Source organism: Drosophila simulans, chromosome 2L, assembly GCF_016746395.2.
Source record: "Drosophila simulans strain w501 chromosome 2L, Prin_Dsim_3.1, whole genome shotgun sequence".
Taxonomy (NCBI): Eukaryota; Metazoa; Arthropoda; class Insecta; order Diptera; family Drosophilidae; genus Drosophila; species Drosophila simulans.
In genome coordinates, this window is record NC_052520.2 from 9857651 (window position 1) to 9874341 (window position 16691).

Genomic DNA, 16691 nt, shown 5'->3' on the forward strand with positions numbered 1-16691 from the left:
CAGACGATTATTTTGAAAATTATGGCAAAAAAAGAATTATTTGAAGATCGAAATTGGAAAAAACGGTTTTTGCCAAAACTTGATATTTACAAACGGAATTTTCGTCATAACATCGATAAAACTTCTCATATAGATGAAATAATTACTGTTTTGAGAAGCTAATTACCAGTACTAACGATCCCTGTCATTATTTGAAGGATTTAGGAAAATTTATTTTTAGGTCAATTTTCGCATTTTTTGTAAGGGGTAACATCATCAAAATTTGCAAAAAATGTCAAAAAATTAGAATTCTCCTTTTTAAATACAGTTGGATGAAAAATTTAATTACGAGTTCAACGAGGTACAACATTCCATACTCAGGCGAATATTTTAAAAGTTATAGAAAAAAAATCGATTATTTGATGAGCAAAATTCGGAAAAACGGTTTTTGCCAAAAATTTGATATTTACAAACGGAATTTTGGTCATAACTTCGCTAAAACTTCTCATATAGATGAGAGAATAACTGTTTTGAGAAGCTAATTACCAGTACTAACGATCCGTGTCATTATTTGAAGGATTTAGGAAAATTTATTTTTAGGTCAATTTTCGCATTTTTTGTAAGGGGCACTCATCAAAATTTGCAAAAAATGTCAAAAAATTAGAATTGTCCTTTTTAAATATAGTTGGATTAGGAATTTAATTACGAGTTCAACGAGGTATAACATTCCATATTCAGACGAATATTTCAAAAGTTATAGCCAAAAAATTGATTATTTTATGATCGAAATTGGGAAAAACGGTTTTTGCCAAAAACTTGATATTTACACACGGAATGTTCGTCATATTCAGACAATTATTTTTAAAGTTAAGGCAAAAAAACAGTGACTGAAATTCGGAAAAACAATACATTTTTATATATTCTCCATATTCTGCCAAATTTTCTATTATCCCACATTAAAAACCATTATAGTAGTTCATTGGAAACAACTTATTTTTGTGTTTTCTAAACATGCATTTATTGCCTTCTATTTACACATAGTATTACGTACATAGATGAGATAGAGACCCCCAGTCATCGGGTTATGGCGATTTCGATGACCTGGAGCCGAAAAATCTTAGTAGAGATATCAGAGCATAGGATCAGAAGATAGGAAGGAAGATCAGAGGAAGCTGGATATGATACGAGGTGTTTGGGTAGTAATAGTAATGGTTCAGATACAGATGCGAATGCGGATGGGTCGTCGTCGATGCGATGAAGTCAGTGTTTGCTATCTCTCTCGATCAATCCTGCCCAGAACCTAATGGTAAAGGCCGAGGGGCAGTTTGGCGGGCGCGAGGAGCTTGGGTGCCGCATAGGCCAGTGGCAGTGGTGCGGGAGCCAGGAGCTTGGCAATCGGCGCAGCCTTGATCACCTTCTGGCCCAGGGGATCGCGACGCACCACCGCATTGAAGCCGTTGTGGGCATCCGAAGTGTAGTCCACGGTGCGCAGATAGCCATCGGCGTCGACCAGCGTGTACTGACCCTGGACCTGGTCACCCTTCCGCGACTCCGTCTGGCTCTTGATGTCGCCGGTGTGCTCGTCGTGCACCGAGTAGGCGAAGTCGTAGTGGGCAGGTGCCTCCACCTCCACGGTCTTCAGCAGTGGCTTCACAATGGCCGCGGGTGAGTGGTAGATGGGCAGCTCGATGGCGGCGGCGGCTCCAACGCCCAGGATGAAAAGCGATACGAGCTGGAAATATTTATAGATGGTGGTTCAGTATGGTTCATCCATATCCATATCCTTTTCACTTACAGCGAACATTTTGGCTTGGACTTGGATTTGGTGGATTTGCTGACTTGGTGGCTGCTGCTGCGGCTCCTGCACTGAACTATGTCTCCAAGTGTCGCGATCGCAACTTTTATAGTCAAAGCATTGCTCTCTGGCTCACCACCACCTCCATCCCCATCCCGATCTCTTGATGGGTGCCACGCTCCAAGCACACGCACCACACACACTCGATAACCCACACCGAGCACCACACACTCCCCAAAACCAAAAGCCAAAAACCAAAAACCGATCTGCGAACACCTCGGCCAGCGAACCGGAATCCAGCTAATGCAAAATTGTTATTATATTTCTATATCATTTTTTTGGCCATGTTTCTCGCTGCGGCAATAAAACATTTACCCTGCTCCACTTTGGGCAACAATGTAGCCACGCTAAGCTCTTGTCTCTGGATTGTCAATGGGTTCCTATGGATATTCCACTACCCAAAGCCAAGTGAAAGTCAAGGAAGGTATTTAAACTGAGTAAGAAAAGGGCTTATTATTATTAATGCATTGTCATTAGTTAGCAATATTTTTACTTATTAACAGACAAAATTTGGTTTCAAAACTAATAGCTTTTAATTGGTATAAATAATACGAGAACCTAAAAGATACTTATTGAATTAATACTTTTAAAGTTTATTAATTTTTAAACATAAGTAATAAAACATTTTTACATTTACATTTTTAGCACCTCTCTAACTTATTATATATATTGGTTTTACCCCTTTTAATCCTCTCACCAGCTGATCTCCGGCTTCTTCTATCAATGGCACCTCAAATTAGACACCTTAAACCACCAGACAAGTTGGCTGACTTATTGAATGGTCACAGGAGGAGGGGTGTATATGGACATATGGGTTTATCGCCGTCACATCAAACAAATTGCACGTTGACATTCGCAGATCGACAGAAAAGCAGCTAAGAGCTTTGTCGATTTTCCACTTAATTAATTAATCAAATTGCAACATCCGCCCAAGATCGCCGCTATGTCTGAATCTCGATCTGGATGTGGGTCTGGGCTGGTCAGGTGGCGGCGCCGTTGCCTTCGCCTTTCACGCGACAAAGGCTCGCTGGCAAACACGTTGCCAAATTCGATATGAAGTAATAAGCTGGTCAAGTCGGGGTGGGGGTCAGTTGGAGTTTCGATGGAGCGGAGTACCTTGGTGCGTATGCATATCAGGCATATCTTGCGTCACATTCGCTTAGAACCACATTACGACTCTGAGTGGAGTCGCGTACCAATTTGGCATCCCCGCCTTCTGCGCACGCACTTGGACAGATCGGTTCCACCACCGCGCCGCCTCACCACATGATCCCAGGCTCCAGTTCCATGCTCCGCGCGGGCGTGCCAGCTGTCGCTCGCTGTCCAGCGTCGCCCAACCCAATCAGCAAACAAGACATATAAATTGAAGTAGTCTCTATAAATAATAAGTTGTGTCTACTTAGCGACATGTAGACTAGCGTAGATCATGTCCGATACCAGGACGGGATCGGGGGATTAGGGTATGGAGGAGCTGAAAAGCGCACGTATGTTTTGGCAAAACTGTCAAATTTACTAAGCGAATGCTGCTTAATTCGCTCACTAATGCACTTGTAGTTCTTGCATTGCGAATCTGAAACACTTAAGCTTATACCGGTTATATAAAAATAATATTAAACTTTTGGCATTTCTAAAGTTTTTATTATCGATTTCAGCTGATTTCTATGTTTTCTTGAAATATCAAAAAATTGCAAATGGATTACATATGTATTTCACTGACATCTTTTTGGTTTTCTTTTTTTTCATTCAGCTGTGACAACAATACGACGCACTACACATAATCATTTGTCTCACATATGAATTCTTTATGTAGAAAAGGTTAAGTAAATCGCTAGCGTATTGTACTATATAGAGCCGTATGTGTTCAGTAATTGGCAATTTTGAAAACGTTGAATCTATTGGCTGCGCTTTGCCTGCTCCCAGCACCACAGCTCGTCCTTAAAATAATAAAAATAATATAGAACACAATTACAACAATATAAACGAGTGCATGGTCTGTGGCGCAGGCAAATAGCCACTGAGGTAAAAAAAAAAAGCAAAAGCTGTTAACAAGAAAAGGTGCTGCGGTCACCAGACTGATGCCTACGCTCCTCATAATGCGCCCGGTTTCAGCGAGAACGATAGCTTGGGCCTGGAATTGTTTTTGCCTAATATGACCTTCTGCTCCTCCTTGACGCGCTTCTCCTGCTCCTTGCGCATGCGTTGCCGCTCCTCATCCATGAGGCGCTGCTCCTCGATTATTGCTAACCGTTCTTCGGCCTACGGAAATAAAATATAAGTTACAATCATACTAATAAAGTTTGTTAGTTATGAATTTCTTACCAGTTTTCTTTGCGCCTCTTCGATTTTGCGATTGTTTTCGGCCAAAATTTCTTCGAGCTCTTCGCGTTTTTGTTTTTCATCCTCCTATAAAACCCAAACAAGAAGACGATTAATAACAAAAATCGATCCTTTAGCGAGAAGCTTAATGCTAATATAGAAATAAACAGTCTCTTGACATCAGCGATGCAAACTGTGCGACGAATTCGACGCACGTTTGTGGTTGCAGTTTTTTGCTTGATGAGCTGCAAAGGCAGTTAAAATCTAGTTTTATGTTTAACAATAAGTTACAAAGAATATTTTCGGTAGAAAGTAAAACATTTAGTAGTGTCTAATAAGAATGTTTAAAGTAGGTTGTTCATTTAGTTTATTACAATAAAGGAGCACACAACATAAACAAATGTACTAGTATTTGCTAAATGGTTGGTCTTCATTTGGTTTTTTTTTTTTTATTGTTGCTACTTACTATTTAAATAGGTCATTATTCCAGTAAATAGGCTAAATTTGTGTTAATTTATAGATTTCTTTTTTTTTTTTGCAGATTTTCAATTTGGGATTATTTTGTGGAGTTTTTCGCTATTCCAGACGTACATATGTAATTTGCTCGCAAAAACAAAAAGCTTAAACACAAATCAGTGGCAATCCAATGCGTATCCGGTTTCAAAAATTCTTACAGACAGAGTTCTATAGAGCTAAACACCGGGGGAGTCTTTGAGTCATTGGGTCTGTGCGTCGTCCTTTCGCCTGTTATCCTTACGGCTGCTGGGCAACATCACACATCGCTGGCGTCGGAAACTCACCCGATATCATAAGTGGCACTGATTTGATTTGCATGCAGCGTACTGTTGGGACTAAACTCAGTCGGCCCGCCCACAACTAGAGTGCCTAACTACCCGGACTAACTTAGGGACACCACACCACTTCGATGGGCTTTGGTATTTCGTTCTTTCATTTATTATTTGGTGTGGAGGAAATGCGTCCGTGGACCAATCGCTTGGCAGCAGGCTTGCTCAACTTCCGGCATGGCGGCACAACGTTAAGTGCACGCGAGTGTTTTGCGGGTAAAGATCACAAAACAGCCACACACACCCACTTGCATACGGGACAAGAGCAGCACGTTCGTTGCACGGGCCTACTGAAGCGGAATTTGCGCGCAATAACAACAACAACGAGTTACGAGAACCAATACCAAAAATTAAAATGATACAGTATGTGGGTAGGAACGAACAAAAGATGAAGCTAAGAGTATGCAATAGGTCTGCAATAATGGGCATCAAAACTTTGACACATGCGACACTTGGCAATGTCGTCATTTTGGCTTTTTTGGTAGGAAAAATAAAAAGTTACAAAATTATTGGCAAGAAGAAAAAAGGGGCAAAACGAGCCGTGGCGTTCTCATCTCGGCTCACTGCATGTAGCTTGCTGCATCATGTGGGTTGGGCTCTGAAAAGGTGCGACTGGTTAGTGATGTAGCCGGTTAGTGGGCGCCCTTGGCCCAGGGTTATGCAAGCAATCTAGTACGGGGAGGCTGATGGGACACGGGTTGATGGATGAACAGCCAGTGAGCCGCGACTGAGAGCGCCGCCGGATCGATTTCGCGTGACGTGGTGGAGACGACTGTTTGAACTGCTGTTTTGGATTTATTCAAGTGTACGGTAAATGTGGCATTGTGTACGTGTTTCTGACAGTGATAGCAGCAGTCGTCCAGCGGAATCTGAATACGAGCACCTACCTCGCGCCGGCGTTCTTCTTCGCGTATCTGCTCGCGCCGCCGCTCCAGCTCCAGCATCATTTCGCGCTCCATCTCAGCCTTGGCGGTCTCAACGCGTCGATTGACCTCCTGTTCGATTTCGTCGCGACGCTTCTCTAGCTCCTCCTCGACGCGCTTTTTTACCAGCATCTCTATGCGCTTGGCGGCTTCCTCTTCGATTGTCTTTTGCTCGAGCTCCTTCGCCCGACGCTGCCGCTCCATCTCGGCCAGGCGTTCGACCTGCATCTGGTTTTGCTGTAATGGTAGATCCTAGTTTAGTTGCTTTCATCGAAACAGTTGTATGTATGTATGGAATGCGTACTCATGGAGTGCTCAAGAGTACACACTATTAACACTATCCACTTACCTCATCCAGCTTCTTAAAGCGGCTGCGCTTCTGTTTGCTCCGTTGCGACTCCTGCTCGGAGTACTGACTGTCGCTGCTCGACGAACTGGAGCGTTTTCGGGATTTCAGGATCGAGGGGGAGTGACGGTAGTCGCGCTCAGTGTGTCGGTCGCTGCGGTGTCTGTCCCGCTCGCGGTCCCTGTCCCGTTCGCGATGTCGTCCATGGTTGTTCACCTCCGAGGATTTGTCTCTATCCGTTCTTGTGCTGGGCCGCTCGTGGTCGTGGTGGGACTTACTGCGTTTTTTGTGCTTGCTCTTGTGGTGGCGTCGCTTGCCCGACGGACTGGGTGTACGTGAACGGGAGCCCATGGCGCTGGATTGTGTGACTGTATAAGATTTCGAGCTAGTCGAAGGGCTTAACTTGGCTGCCACAACAAATCAATGAAAGCGAATTTAATTTCTCGAGCAATTTTCACAGATGCCTTAAAAACAGTGTGCACAACGTTGGCAGACTGGCCTGACATAATTCTGGTATTTTACGATACGGTATTTTCCGTGTTTTTCTTTATTTACATATCAGTGTTGCGAAACATTAGACCGTCAATTGTTTTCAGTTCACATTGGTTTGTTTTGATCTAAAATCATTTGGTGGAACTTGTCGATCATGACTTGGTTATCCTTAAAGCCGACGCACTGCTTGGCCTCCTCCTTGGGCAGCCACTTGAGGTCGGTGTGCTCCTCGGAGAGAATGGGCTCCTGGCAGGGATTCCGCAGCTCCGCCAGCCAGTAAATAACAATTTTGGGCTTGCTGTTCACCTCATAATTCAGGGTCAGCGGAGTGTCCTTGTATATGATTAGATCCTTCTCGTCGTACCTAAGAGAGCAGTTCTGAAATTAAGCATGTTTCGAAGATATATCGTTGAGCACTTGCCCGGCTTCCTCTTTTGTTTCCCGCAGGGCAGTGGTAAAATCATCCTCGCCTGGGTCGACATGTCCCTTGGGGGAACTCCAGTGGAAGGAGCCATAGGAAGCCTTCAGCAATAGGTATTGTATTTCCCCACAAAGGCGGCGAAAAATAACAAAACCAGCTGCCTTTTTCATGTTGCTATTAATTAACCGAAACAGGTGTTTGGACAGTGCTCGAAAGTCTCCAATAACAGTGGTGCTTTTCTAGCTGTTTCCCCCTTTTGGTTATAAGTTCACTTTGTGTAAAAGGAAATTTATCAGTGTTGAAAAGCGATTGCAGATTTAACGTATGTTTGCGGACTTGCACGTTGTTTTGTAAATTCATTACATAAATTGAGAAGAAGTGCATCCGATATGTACGCCCTGCTCCGCCGCTTTGCCGGCGTCACCAACTTGGGCTGTCCCATTAGAAGCTACGCCTCCTTTACGCCCAGAGATATATTGCGAAGCAGCGATGAGACCGGCACACTGCTCACCCGCTTCGCCAAGCACATTGCATTGGAGCGCTACAGGGATTCGGATCACGTGCTGCCCAAGACGACGGTCCGGTACTCAGACTTCTTTCCCATCACGGACGACCGGTACTTTCAGCGGACGGTGCAGAAAACGGATGCCGCCCAGTTGCCCGCCCTGATCATCCAGGCTTCCAGCTATCGCTCCAATGCCGCTGTGCCCATGTATGTGACGGCGCTTAACACGTTGGATAACCATGCAGCCAATCAGCTGGACAAGATGGATACTTCCACCGTGCTGGAGACTCTCTACTCCTTTCTATTCCTCATACCTAGTTGGATAAAGCAAATGGATTTTTACCAAGCAGCCATGCAACGACTGGTCAAGGAGGACTTTCGCGGCAACAAGGAGCGATTCGTTCAGGTGTGCTTCTATCTGGGATTGCAAAAGAAGCAGGCCCAATCTTCTGAGGACTTCCAGAAGCTCATGGAAGAGCATCTACCATCTCATCTGCCCGCCCTAAATGAAATGGACCTTGCTTTGGTCAGCAATGCGGCGTACAAAACCTCAACCTTGGTAACCGGTGAGGCGAAATCAGCATATGAAGCAAGCCTCGTTAATGCCATATTAAATCTGGAGCTCAACACCGGAAGCGATGCCTTGCTGGTCTCGTTTGTCAAGGCATTGCGATTGCAGCAAGTCAAAGATGAACGAGTGTGCCAGCACCTGCAGGATATCTGTCTGGATCCTGTAAAAATAACCCTTATTGAACCCCGAGGACTTGCCCATATCTTTGCATTCTTTGCCGAGCAGCTTTGGGATCAGAATGAATGCCTAACTGTCGTCGTAGAACGACTTATGACTCTGCTCAAACCTGGAGACCTACGCTCCAAGGACTTGGCCACATTCCTGTGGGCCAGCGCCCAACTCAATTGTGCATTGACTCCTGAGCAAATCAGACAACTGGAACTGGCCGCTCTACGGATGCTGGATCATGGGGAGTACGACTATTTCGCTGACAACCTTGTTGACACCTGCCTCTCTCTGTGCACTTTGGGTCACTACTCCAAGGAGCTGATTAATGCAGCTGAAGAACTAAAAGCAGCCCAAAAACGCCAGCGAGCCCAACCCAAGGTGGATAGTCGCTTGAATGTGCTGCGATCTGCTGTAGCCATTGAGCAGCCTTCAATTGCTAAAGTTAAAAAAGAACGAGCTTTTAAAGAGTTCGATGGTGCTCCAGCTTATTTGCTAAAAGATCGCCCAGACCTAAAGAAATACGCCAAGGAGCTAAGTGGCGACGCGGATGTGGAGGGCGTGGATGTAGTGTGTCCCATTGTCGGAATAAATCTGCCAAGCTTACGAGTGCAGACAATGGGTGCCCAGGAGAGTGTGTACTTTGTTGAACTGCTCACCGCAGAACAGACGCTGAAATTCAGCAAGAAACCGACTTCATTAATACGTCTTAAGAAAAGACTTTTGGAATCCCTCGGCCGAAAAGTTGTAGTAGTAAGCATTATAGAGACTTGAAAATATATAAACACAGTTTAACAACCGTTTTGTTTCAGCTGAACTCAATAAAAATGGCCACCAATGCAAAGGAACTCCACCAACTCTTCGAACCGACAGCTAATGCAGGAGAAGAATCCAAGGTTGCCCAAGGCGTGGGCAACTGAATTGTGTGATATAATATGCGGCCATATCGGCCTTCTAGGCTAGTTACAAATCGTAGCTTTATTTAACAGTGTTTTATGTACTTGTACATATTATTTAAATATTAATAGCACTAAACATAATGGTCAACAATTAATGTATAATACAAGGAATGGGCTACAGGTGTGTCTCCCCCAACTCTCCTATCGGATCGACTTGATCTTGGCCTTCAGCACCACGTAGGACACAAATCGGAAAAGAAGGATCATGACTCCCAGCGCGATCACATCGTTCCAGAACTGATCACCCCTCATGGTGATTTCCTCTAAGAATTTCTTTGGATACCTGTGAGCACAAAGCATAGTTAGCGCTTGAGAAATAGGAAAGGTAACAGAATCTAATTACCTGTAATGGCAGTATGGCGCCTCCTCGCAGGCCAAGGTGCCTCGATCCAAGCCATAAATGGCTGATATGAAGCCCTCAAGTCCATATCTTAAGTATGATATGTGACTGCCCCACCTTAAGTAGCTTGGCAGATCGCGCAGGGTCACTCCAAAGCCGGCGAACATCATCATGGGAATCGTTAGCACTGGGGCCAAGAACGTTCCGTTGACCACATCGAACCAGGCACCAATCATCAAACCGAAACTATGGCCCACAAAGACGGTCAGTAAACTAATGGAGAAGAACATAAAGAATCTGATCCACTCCATCGGCTGATAACTCCATAGGTAAACGATGACAGTGAAGAAGAAACAACTTATGATCTGCAACCAAAGAAGTCAGTTAACAATGGAAATCTGGCATATTTAAGATGGCTACTCACAGATATTGGCAGGTCCACGAGTGTCATGGCAGTGTAATAGGCTTTCAGCGAGTACCAGCGGTTGAAGTGCTCCTTGATCAATATGGAGATGTCCATGGGGACTGGTCAAATGATGTTCAAATAAGTTAATATGTCTACGAAATTGACTAGAGTAAGCTTACAAGTCAGAACAGTCAACATCATCGTGGTCATGGAATGGTGCATCAGTATGGCAAACAGCAGATTGTAGTTGTCGAGCACTCGTGATCCCTCACGTCCCGTATGATCGTACATAGCTCCGAACAGTGCGGCCACTGCTATGTTGACTCCGATCCTCAAGTGCGTCATGGTCGTGTCTCGTTTGGCTTTGATGAAACCCCGTCGCAAAAGCACGGAACACTGGTTTGAGTAGCTGGTGTCCTCCAGGGATCGGCTTTTGGTTTTCTTAGGTATGGGATACTTTCTCATCAAGACCTCAGCACGCAACACCGCACTGGGATTATCGAACCAAGTCAGGCAGCTTCCGTTCTCCGTGGCGAGCTTAAGGGTGTCGACCTTATCGTATCCATATTCTCCGCAAGCGAGCTCGATAACTGGAGCAATAAGGATTGCATTAGTGTAAATTCTCTCAGAGATCTGTGCTGAACTCACTGTAATCCGCTGGATTGTGGTACATGGGACATGGCAGATCCACCGAGTGCAGGAACGGCACCAATTTCTGGGTGCTGCCCTGGTAGACGCAGTTGCCAGCGGACAGGACGTAGACCTGATCGAAGATCTGGAACAACTTGGCCGTGGGCTGGTGGATGGTGCAGATAATGGTGCGTCCTTGGCTGGTCAACTTCTTGAGCAGCTCCAGGACCTTTGTGCACGAGCTACTGTCCAAGCCACTGAAAAAATGAAACCAAGATGTAGACATTCCTCAGTTTGGTAAATGGATATATTTGCTCATACGTCGTGGGCTCGTCCAGGAACATCACAGTGGGATTATTGATCAACTCCATGGCAATGGATAGCCTCTTCTTCTGACCACCAGACAGGCGCATCGTAAGGGTCTGATCGTGATTGTACAGACCTAGAAGCAGCAGGATGTCCTCGATCTGCAAGGATAAATTCACAATTTATGACTAGGATCTTAAAGTGGAGATCAGCCCACTCACCCTGCTCTCCTTCTCCTCGTAGCTGACGGTCTGACCCAGCTTAAGATCGGCGGCTATATGCATGTTCTCGTTCACCGTCAGCAGCGGCTGCAGACGATCATCCTGAGTGATGTAGCAGGACATCCGACGGAAGGAAGCTGCAGCGAGGGATTACCATGAATTCTTCATACATATAAGTAATGAGATATACTCACGCAAATCACGTCGCCGACCATTGAGCAAGATGGAGCCATCGACTCCGGTCGTCTTGAAACCTGACAGGGCATCCAGCAGAGTGGACTTTCCTGCACCCGAAGGTCCCATGATGGCGATCAGCTGGCTGCCGGGGAACTTTCCGCACACATTGTGCAAGATTTCCTTGGATCCTAAGAAATTGCGAAATTACTTAAATGCCATCGTAAATATGATCGTAAAAACTTAATAGACATTCAGCGTGTTTTTTATACGGTCGTTGGTATCAAGGTTCAGGGAACCAATGGAGAACCCACGTGCAACGCGCGACGATTTTCATGAATCAACTGCAGGCTATAACTTAGCTGAATTAAACGGCTAGTGAGGTAAGATCTTGAGTAATAATTAAGCCCTATATCCACTTCAGTGAATAACCTGTTAACTACACAACTCGGAAACAATTCAATCAGTAAACAATTCTAGATGATCTAGGGATTGAGGCATAGAAAAGAGTTTCAGACATAAAGCTTAATTAACACAGTAATCGTATTGTATTGTTAACAATATTACACATTTTAGTAACCCATTAAACATTCCCATAGCAATATCGATATATATCCATCTACCAAAACGTTGACCACTCATATTATCTTTATTTTGAGTATAATTACCGCCACGGGTTGAAAATATGTGTAGTTCTAATCAAGTTAACAGGGGCTAAACAATGTCGATATCTTTTGAACTTTGAAATTAGCAAAATGCTCTAAAGCCAAACCCAGCATATCGAATTACAAATACTCTACTAACTATCGCATGGGCAAGTCATTTCTTATCATTTTGTGGACTTGGCGGAAAGGGAATTTATGAATGACTAACTGGCATTGAATATATACAACCGTGAAGGGGGTGTGATCGGAATGAGCGGAGTGATCGGCGCTTATCTAATCAATGGAAAACCAAGTTGGTTAAAGAACTAGCAAGCAAGTGTTTATGGCTGATTGGTATGTGAGGCACTGCCGAAAAGAATAACCTTGAAGAAAACTTTGTTCGGATCTAATAATCTTGTGTAACTTAAGAAACATTTGAAAAATAGTATCTGAAGGATTTGTCTAACTGTATCCCTTAGAACACAATTAATGAAAAGACTCCTAGCATATGTATTATCTTCTATTATAACACTCGTTTTGTCTACTCATATTTTAGATATTATTTATGGCACTATATTGGTAGGATATAAAGAATTGAAGGTCATTCCCTAAGAGCCCCGTTCAAAGAGTAGCCGCTGATCGTAAAACATATATAACTGCCTAGCTAATTTTAAGTTCTCCGCTGCCCCAATCTTATCGAGCCATATCTTAGATCATGCGATCGCAATGGTTAGTTAGCAACGACTTCCTTCGGTAGCTCACCTCGATTGAAACCCAATTTGACGGTGAGGGACAGCTCCTTGAACTCCATGTCCACGGGCTCCCGGGCTGGCAGGTTGTTGAGGGCATCGGTGTCGAAGTGCACCTCCTCCTCCACGACAGGTTCCAGTGGCGGCTGCTTGCTGGCCGCATTCCCATTGGTGTAGTTCACCTGCGGCGGCGTGGGTATGGGTGGTGGCGTAACACTGGACTGGGCATTCCGCCATCCGCCACTGTTGCCAACTGGCACTGTGGTGCTGTTATAGACGCGACTGGAGGTCACCTCCCCGATCTCGATGCCCAGACCGAGGCCGGCCACTCCGTTGTCGCTGCCGAACAAGAACTGCTCCCGCGGTGTCGCCATTCTGGGATTCTAGGGTAGCCTGTCAACTGTAATATAAATTATATTATATAGTTTAGATTCACTAAAAGTTTCCTATGGCATTCTAAAATCATGATGATTGGCCAGTTGGATCTTTGTCTGCAGATTTGATGGATTGTGCAAGGTGCGCGGCTAAAACTGGGAATCAGTGTGCAACCAGTTGCTAGTCGATACAAAATATTTAGCTTAGCTTATTAAAACGGGTTCCATGCCAGCTGAGCGTGCACTTTGATCGAAAGCTGGAGGAGATCGATCAACCTTTGTCGTCTAACCCCGTCAGTCAGATTAAGGCGAGATTGTTCATTTAAAGGGCTCGTGAAGTAAGGGGGATTGGGGGGATAGCAACTAATCCAGCGCAGATGATGCTCCCGATTAACCAAAGACCTGCTGTCGAATGGGATGGGTGTCGAAACCGTGCAATTATCATCCACCGTTCGCATTAAGTGCCAGTTTACATAAGCGAAATGTAGCACGCAGTTTACTCCACATTTCGCACTGCTGCAAAAGACAATTAAATGCGAGTACATTTAATGCACAGATTTGCGAAAAGATCAAGGTACAATTGCTCAGGCGGAGGCGGAGGCAAACAATAAAGCGGCACAATTGAGTGGAAATGGAATGGCGATGGCGAGTGCCGTCATATATGCACATCTGCCATTGATCCGTCCATCCAATCGATCCACTCGATTCTCTCTAGATCCGATCCCATCCCATCCCATACCATCCCATCTGATCCGCTCCGATCCGAGCTGATCAAAACAAAAGCATTGTTCCAAGCGGCGAGTTAACAACAAATGTAGTAAATGCAATACATATTGATGGGCTACAGCTTATCAAAGTGGAATTGAAATGAAAATTGTTTAAAGAGTAAATCATTGTTTCTGCAATCAATTATGCATAATTAACCAGAATGAAATCCTTTTGCTTGAAGAGTAAATCCAGATATGGCATAGCTTTAGTTACACGAATGGGTAGATTGTATCTTATAGGTTGTGAATCTATGCATCTGAAAGTTCATATTATAATCTTATACCTGTGACGAATGCCTATATAATATAAATCGAGCTTTCTTATCAGGAGCTGGGCAAATTCCTCGACCGGGAGATTTCCCTTTCCGTTTTCGAGTAGTTGAGAAAGGTAGTGGCTACGCCAGTGGGAACTGCTCCGCAGCCAAGCACCTAATTTAGTTATAACACAGCTACCTATGGTCAATGCCCCATATTTCCCCATGATGACCTGGATGTCACGAAGGGAGTGACATTGATGGGTCTTAATCGGCTGGCTGTACATCATTATTGACTGACGCCGGAGGAGATCCCCCCGTGGTCACGTTTTGCCGGGCTTGCTGTTTTCTTGGACTCCTTTGTTCGAGCCCGGCTTTACATTTCGTGTTTGCCTGCGACTTTCGGGGACTTAGATCGGCCTTTAACACCACAGCACTTATGTACACACAGCACATATATGTATATATACCATGTATAGCATGTGTGTGCTGATGCTGCGCTGAAACATTGTTTTGTATAGCTTGTATACCTCGCAAACCGGTTCACCGGATCCCCTTCTCCGCCAGATTTTATGCGGCAGTGCAGCTGGGAGGAGATGGAAGCGAAAGCAGCAGCTGTTTGATTCCAAATCGGAGTAGCGGGGAAACGGGGAAACGGGAGCAAATCCCTACCGATTCAAAGCCATTCAATGGCTGGGAACAGATTTCTGTTTATACTCTCTGATAATGCTTTTGATAATTCGGAAATAACACCCGCATCCCATCTTTGGACTTCGATTATTTTCATATTGATTGCCGCATTCTGTGACAACACTTTGTGTCAACTAATCGGATTTTATTCAATTCACTTAATACAAATCTGGAGCTCAGAGCGCGAAAAGCGAACTTGGCAGTTTCGCATTGGGGGTCATCCAATCGGATGTGACCCACAAGTGATCAGGTCTAGAGTCGCCAAAAGATACATTTCACTTGTATCTATTCCATGGCATATATCGTAGCATGAATCATTCAGTCATTTAACACTTGCCTTCATGCGATTCGAATGAGTTTTATGTGTTAACAAAGACTGGCGTTTATATCGAAGTTCACTGATAAGCTCTTGGCCAATAAATTTCTGTCTTAAAAATGTCAATTCATTTTACTGCGACTGGCGAAGTAGGTATTACATCAATACTACATTCATTACTGAAATCCTTGAAAAGGTTTCTTTCTTAAATTTGCAGTCACTTAGCTGAGACTCTAATTTCCATAATTAAACTCTTTATAAATTCATAAATTTTATATTAATTTATTACGCTGCTCTAGTCTTTTTCAGCCATTTAATTTTTATAGTAAATTTATAAAACTTGTCTTGCTTTTGTTTGCGATTGTCACAGATTAATTGATTGTGCGTTTTATTTAAAACTTAACACATTAATTACACCAATAATTTTTATTTTTTATAAATTAATTTTTGTATCCTTTTCTTTGGATTCACTTCATCCCCTTGCATGAGCACAGCTGTTCGTGTGCACTCAAGTGGAGTCCTTACCCTTAGGAGAGTCAGGATTATCGCACTCTGGACGGGATTTGCAGGGAAACTACTACTTCGCACGGACTTAACTCGCGATCCGCACAACCGAGTAACAGCTTCTTCGAAGCGACGTGCGCGACTGGCGTCCAGTAAACAAACAGTGATCCCAGCTAGCTCTGGTGCTGCAGCGCCGAATGGCTATATGGCTATATGGCGGTAGCAGTTCCCGTTCCCATACCCATACCCATACCCATTCCCGATCCCAAAACCGATCGTCCAGAAGTCGGAGAGTCGCTTCGTCGGCCCAGCTGACGACTCACTGGCCACAAAGAACACGATCGGCTGTCTCAGCGGGTGTGTGTCGTGTATCTCAGCTCCCAAGTGGATGTGGGTGTGGATGTGTGTGGAGCGCGGGCTTTATCGAAGGCGCTCAGTGGTGGCAGCTCTATATCTTTGGCGGGAAATAAATCACTTGTATGCATTTGAATTCAGTAAATAACTTTATTTAACTCTGAGTAGTACATATCTTTTGATTATCAATCAATCACAAACCTGTTTTTAAAGTAGCTGCTACTGCAGCTACTGATGTAGTAATTCATTTATACATAAGATACATAATCTTTCAGTTTCAGATGCTTGCAAATTGAACTACAAACATCTTATGTTTGACATCTTATAATAATATCAGCTATAAATGGATTTGGTATCTTAAGAGTTAGAAAGAAAATATAAAAACAAGTTCTTTACTTTAGCATTAATGTTATTACAAAATTCTAAGCTAAACATTGTAAAAATATTTAAGAAACTGCCTTATAAACTATGAAACGTAACAGGTGAGTAGATTGCAAATCAATTAGTATTAATGCAATATTTAATTACTTTTTCCTGCAGGTGAAAATAGCTAGTTTCGCAACACTGAATCCCAAACCAAGATCG

The 16691-nt window shown here is 44.0% G+C and overlaps 5 protein-coding genes across 5 annotated transcripts; 1 reads left to right on the forward strand and 4 right to left on the reverse strand.

Moving 5' to 3' along the window:
• Positions 1-974: 974 nt before the first annotated feature.
• On the reverse strand, positions 975-3262 carry LOC6731703 (cuticle protein 8). The gene is made up of 3 exons (XM_002078803.3): positions 3234-3262; positions 1775-1901; positions 975-1711 (listed from the first exon to the last, which is right to left on the reverse strand). Exons 1-3 carry the CDS (start codon positions 3260-3262, stop codon positions 1280-1282), a joined length of 588 nt encoding a protein of 195 aa, XP_002078839.2. The 3' UTR covers positions 975-1279.
• Positions 3263-3450: 188 nt separating this feature from the next.
• Positions 3451-6768, reverse strand: LOC6731704 (UPF0430 protein CG31712). The gene is made up of 4 exons (XM_016178546.3): positions 6268-6768; positions 5883-6155; positions 4154-4237; positions 3451-4090 (listed from the first exon to the last, which is right to left on the reverse strand). The coding sequence occupies exons 1-4, from the start codon at positions 6613-6615 to the stop codon at positions 3923-3925; spliced, it is 873 nt and encodes a 290-aa protein (XP_016024384.1). The 5' UTR covers positions 6616-6768; the 3' UTR covers positions 3451-3922.
• A 12-nt stretch (positions 6769-6780) lies between these two features.
• On the reverse strand, positions 6781-7425 carry LOC6739229 (bis(5'-nucleosyl)-tetraphosphatase [asymmetrical]). The gene is made up of 2 exons (XM_016168996.3): positions 7178-7425; positions 6781-7120 (listed from the first exon to the last, which is right to left on the reverse strand). Exons 1-2 carry the CDS (start codon positions 7345-7347, stop codon positions 6862-6864), a joined length of 429 nt encoding a protein of 142 aa, XP_016024385.1. The 5' UTR covers positions 7348-7425; the 3' UTR covers positions 6781-6861.
• Positions 7426-7431: 6 nt separating this feature from the next.
• Positions 7432-9458, forward strand: LOC6731705. The gene is made up of 2 exons (XM_002078805.4): positions 7432-9171; positions 9231-9458. Exons 1-2 carry the CDS (start codon positions 7567-7569, stop codon positions 9336-9338), a joined length of 1713 nt encoding a protein of 570 aa, XP_002078841.2. The 5' UTR covers positions 7432-7566; the 3' UTR covers positions 9339-9458.
• LOC6731706 (ATP-binding cassette sub-family G member 4) lies at positions 9378-15982 on the reverse strand. The gene is made up of 10 exons (XM_016178545.3): positions 15774-15982; positions 12861-13247; positions 11475-11645; positions 11281-11417; positions 11075-11220; positions 10772-11010; positions 10303-10713; positions 10142-10242; positions 9721-10082; positions 9378-9660 (listed from the first exon to the last, which is right to left on the reverse strand). The coding sequence occupies exons 2-10, from the start codon at positions 13219-13221 to the stop codon at positions 9519-9521; spliced, it is 2070 nt and encodes a 689-aa protein (XP_016024386.1). The 5' UTR covers positions 13222-13247; positions 15774-15982; the 3' UTR covers positions 9378-9518.
• Between the last annotated feature and the right edge of the window lie 709 nt (positions 15983-16691).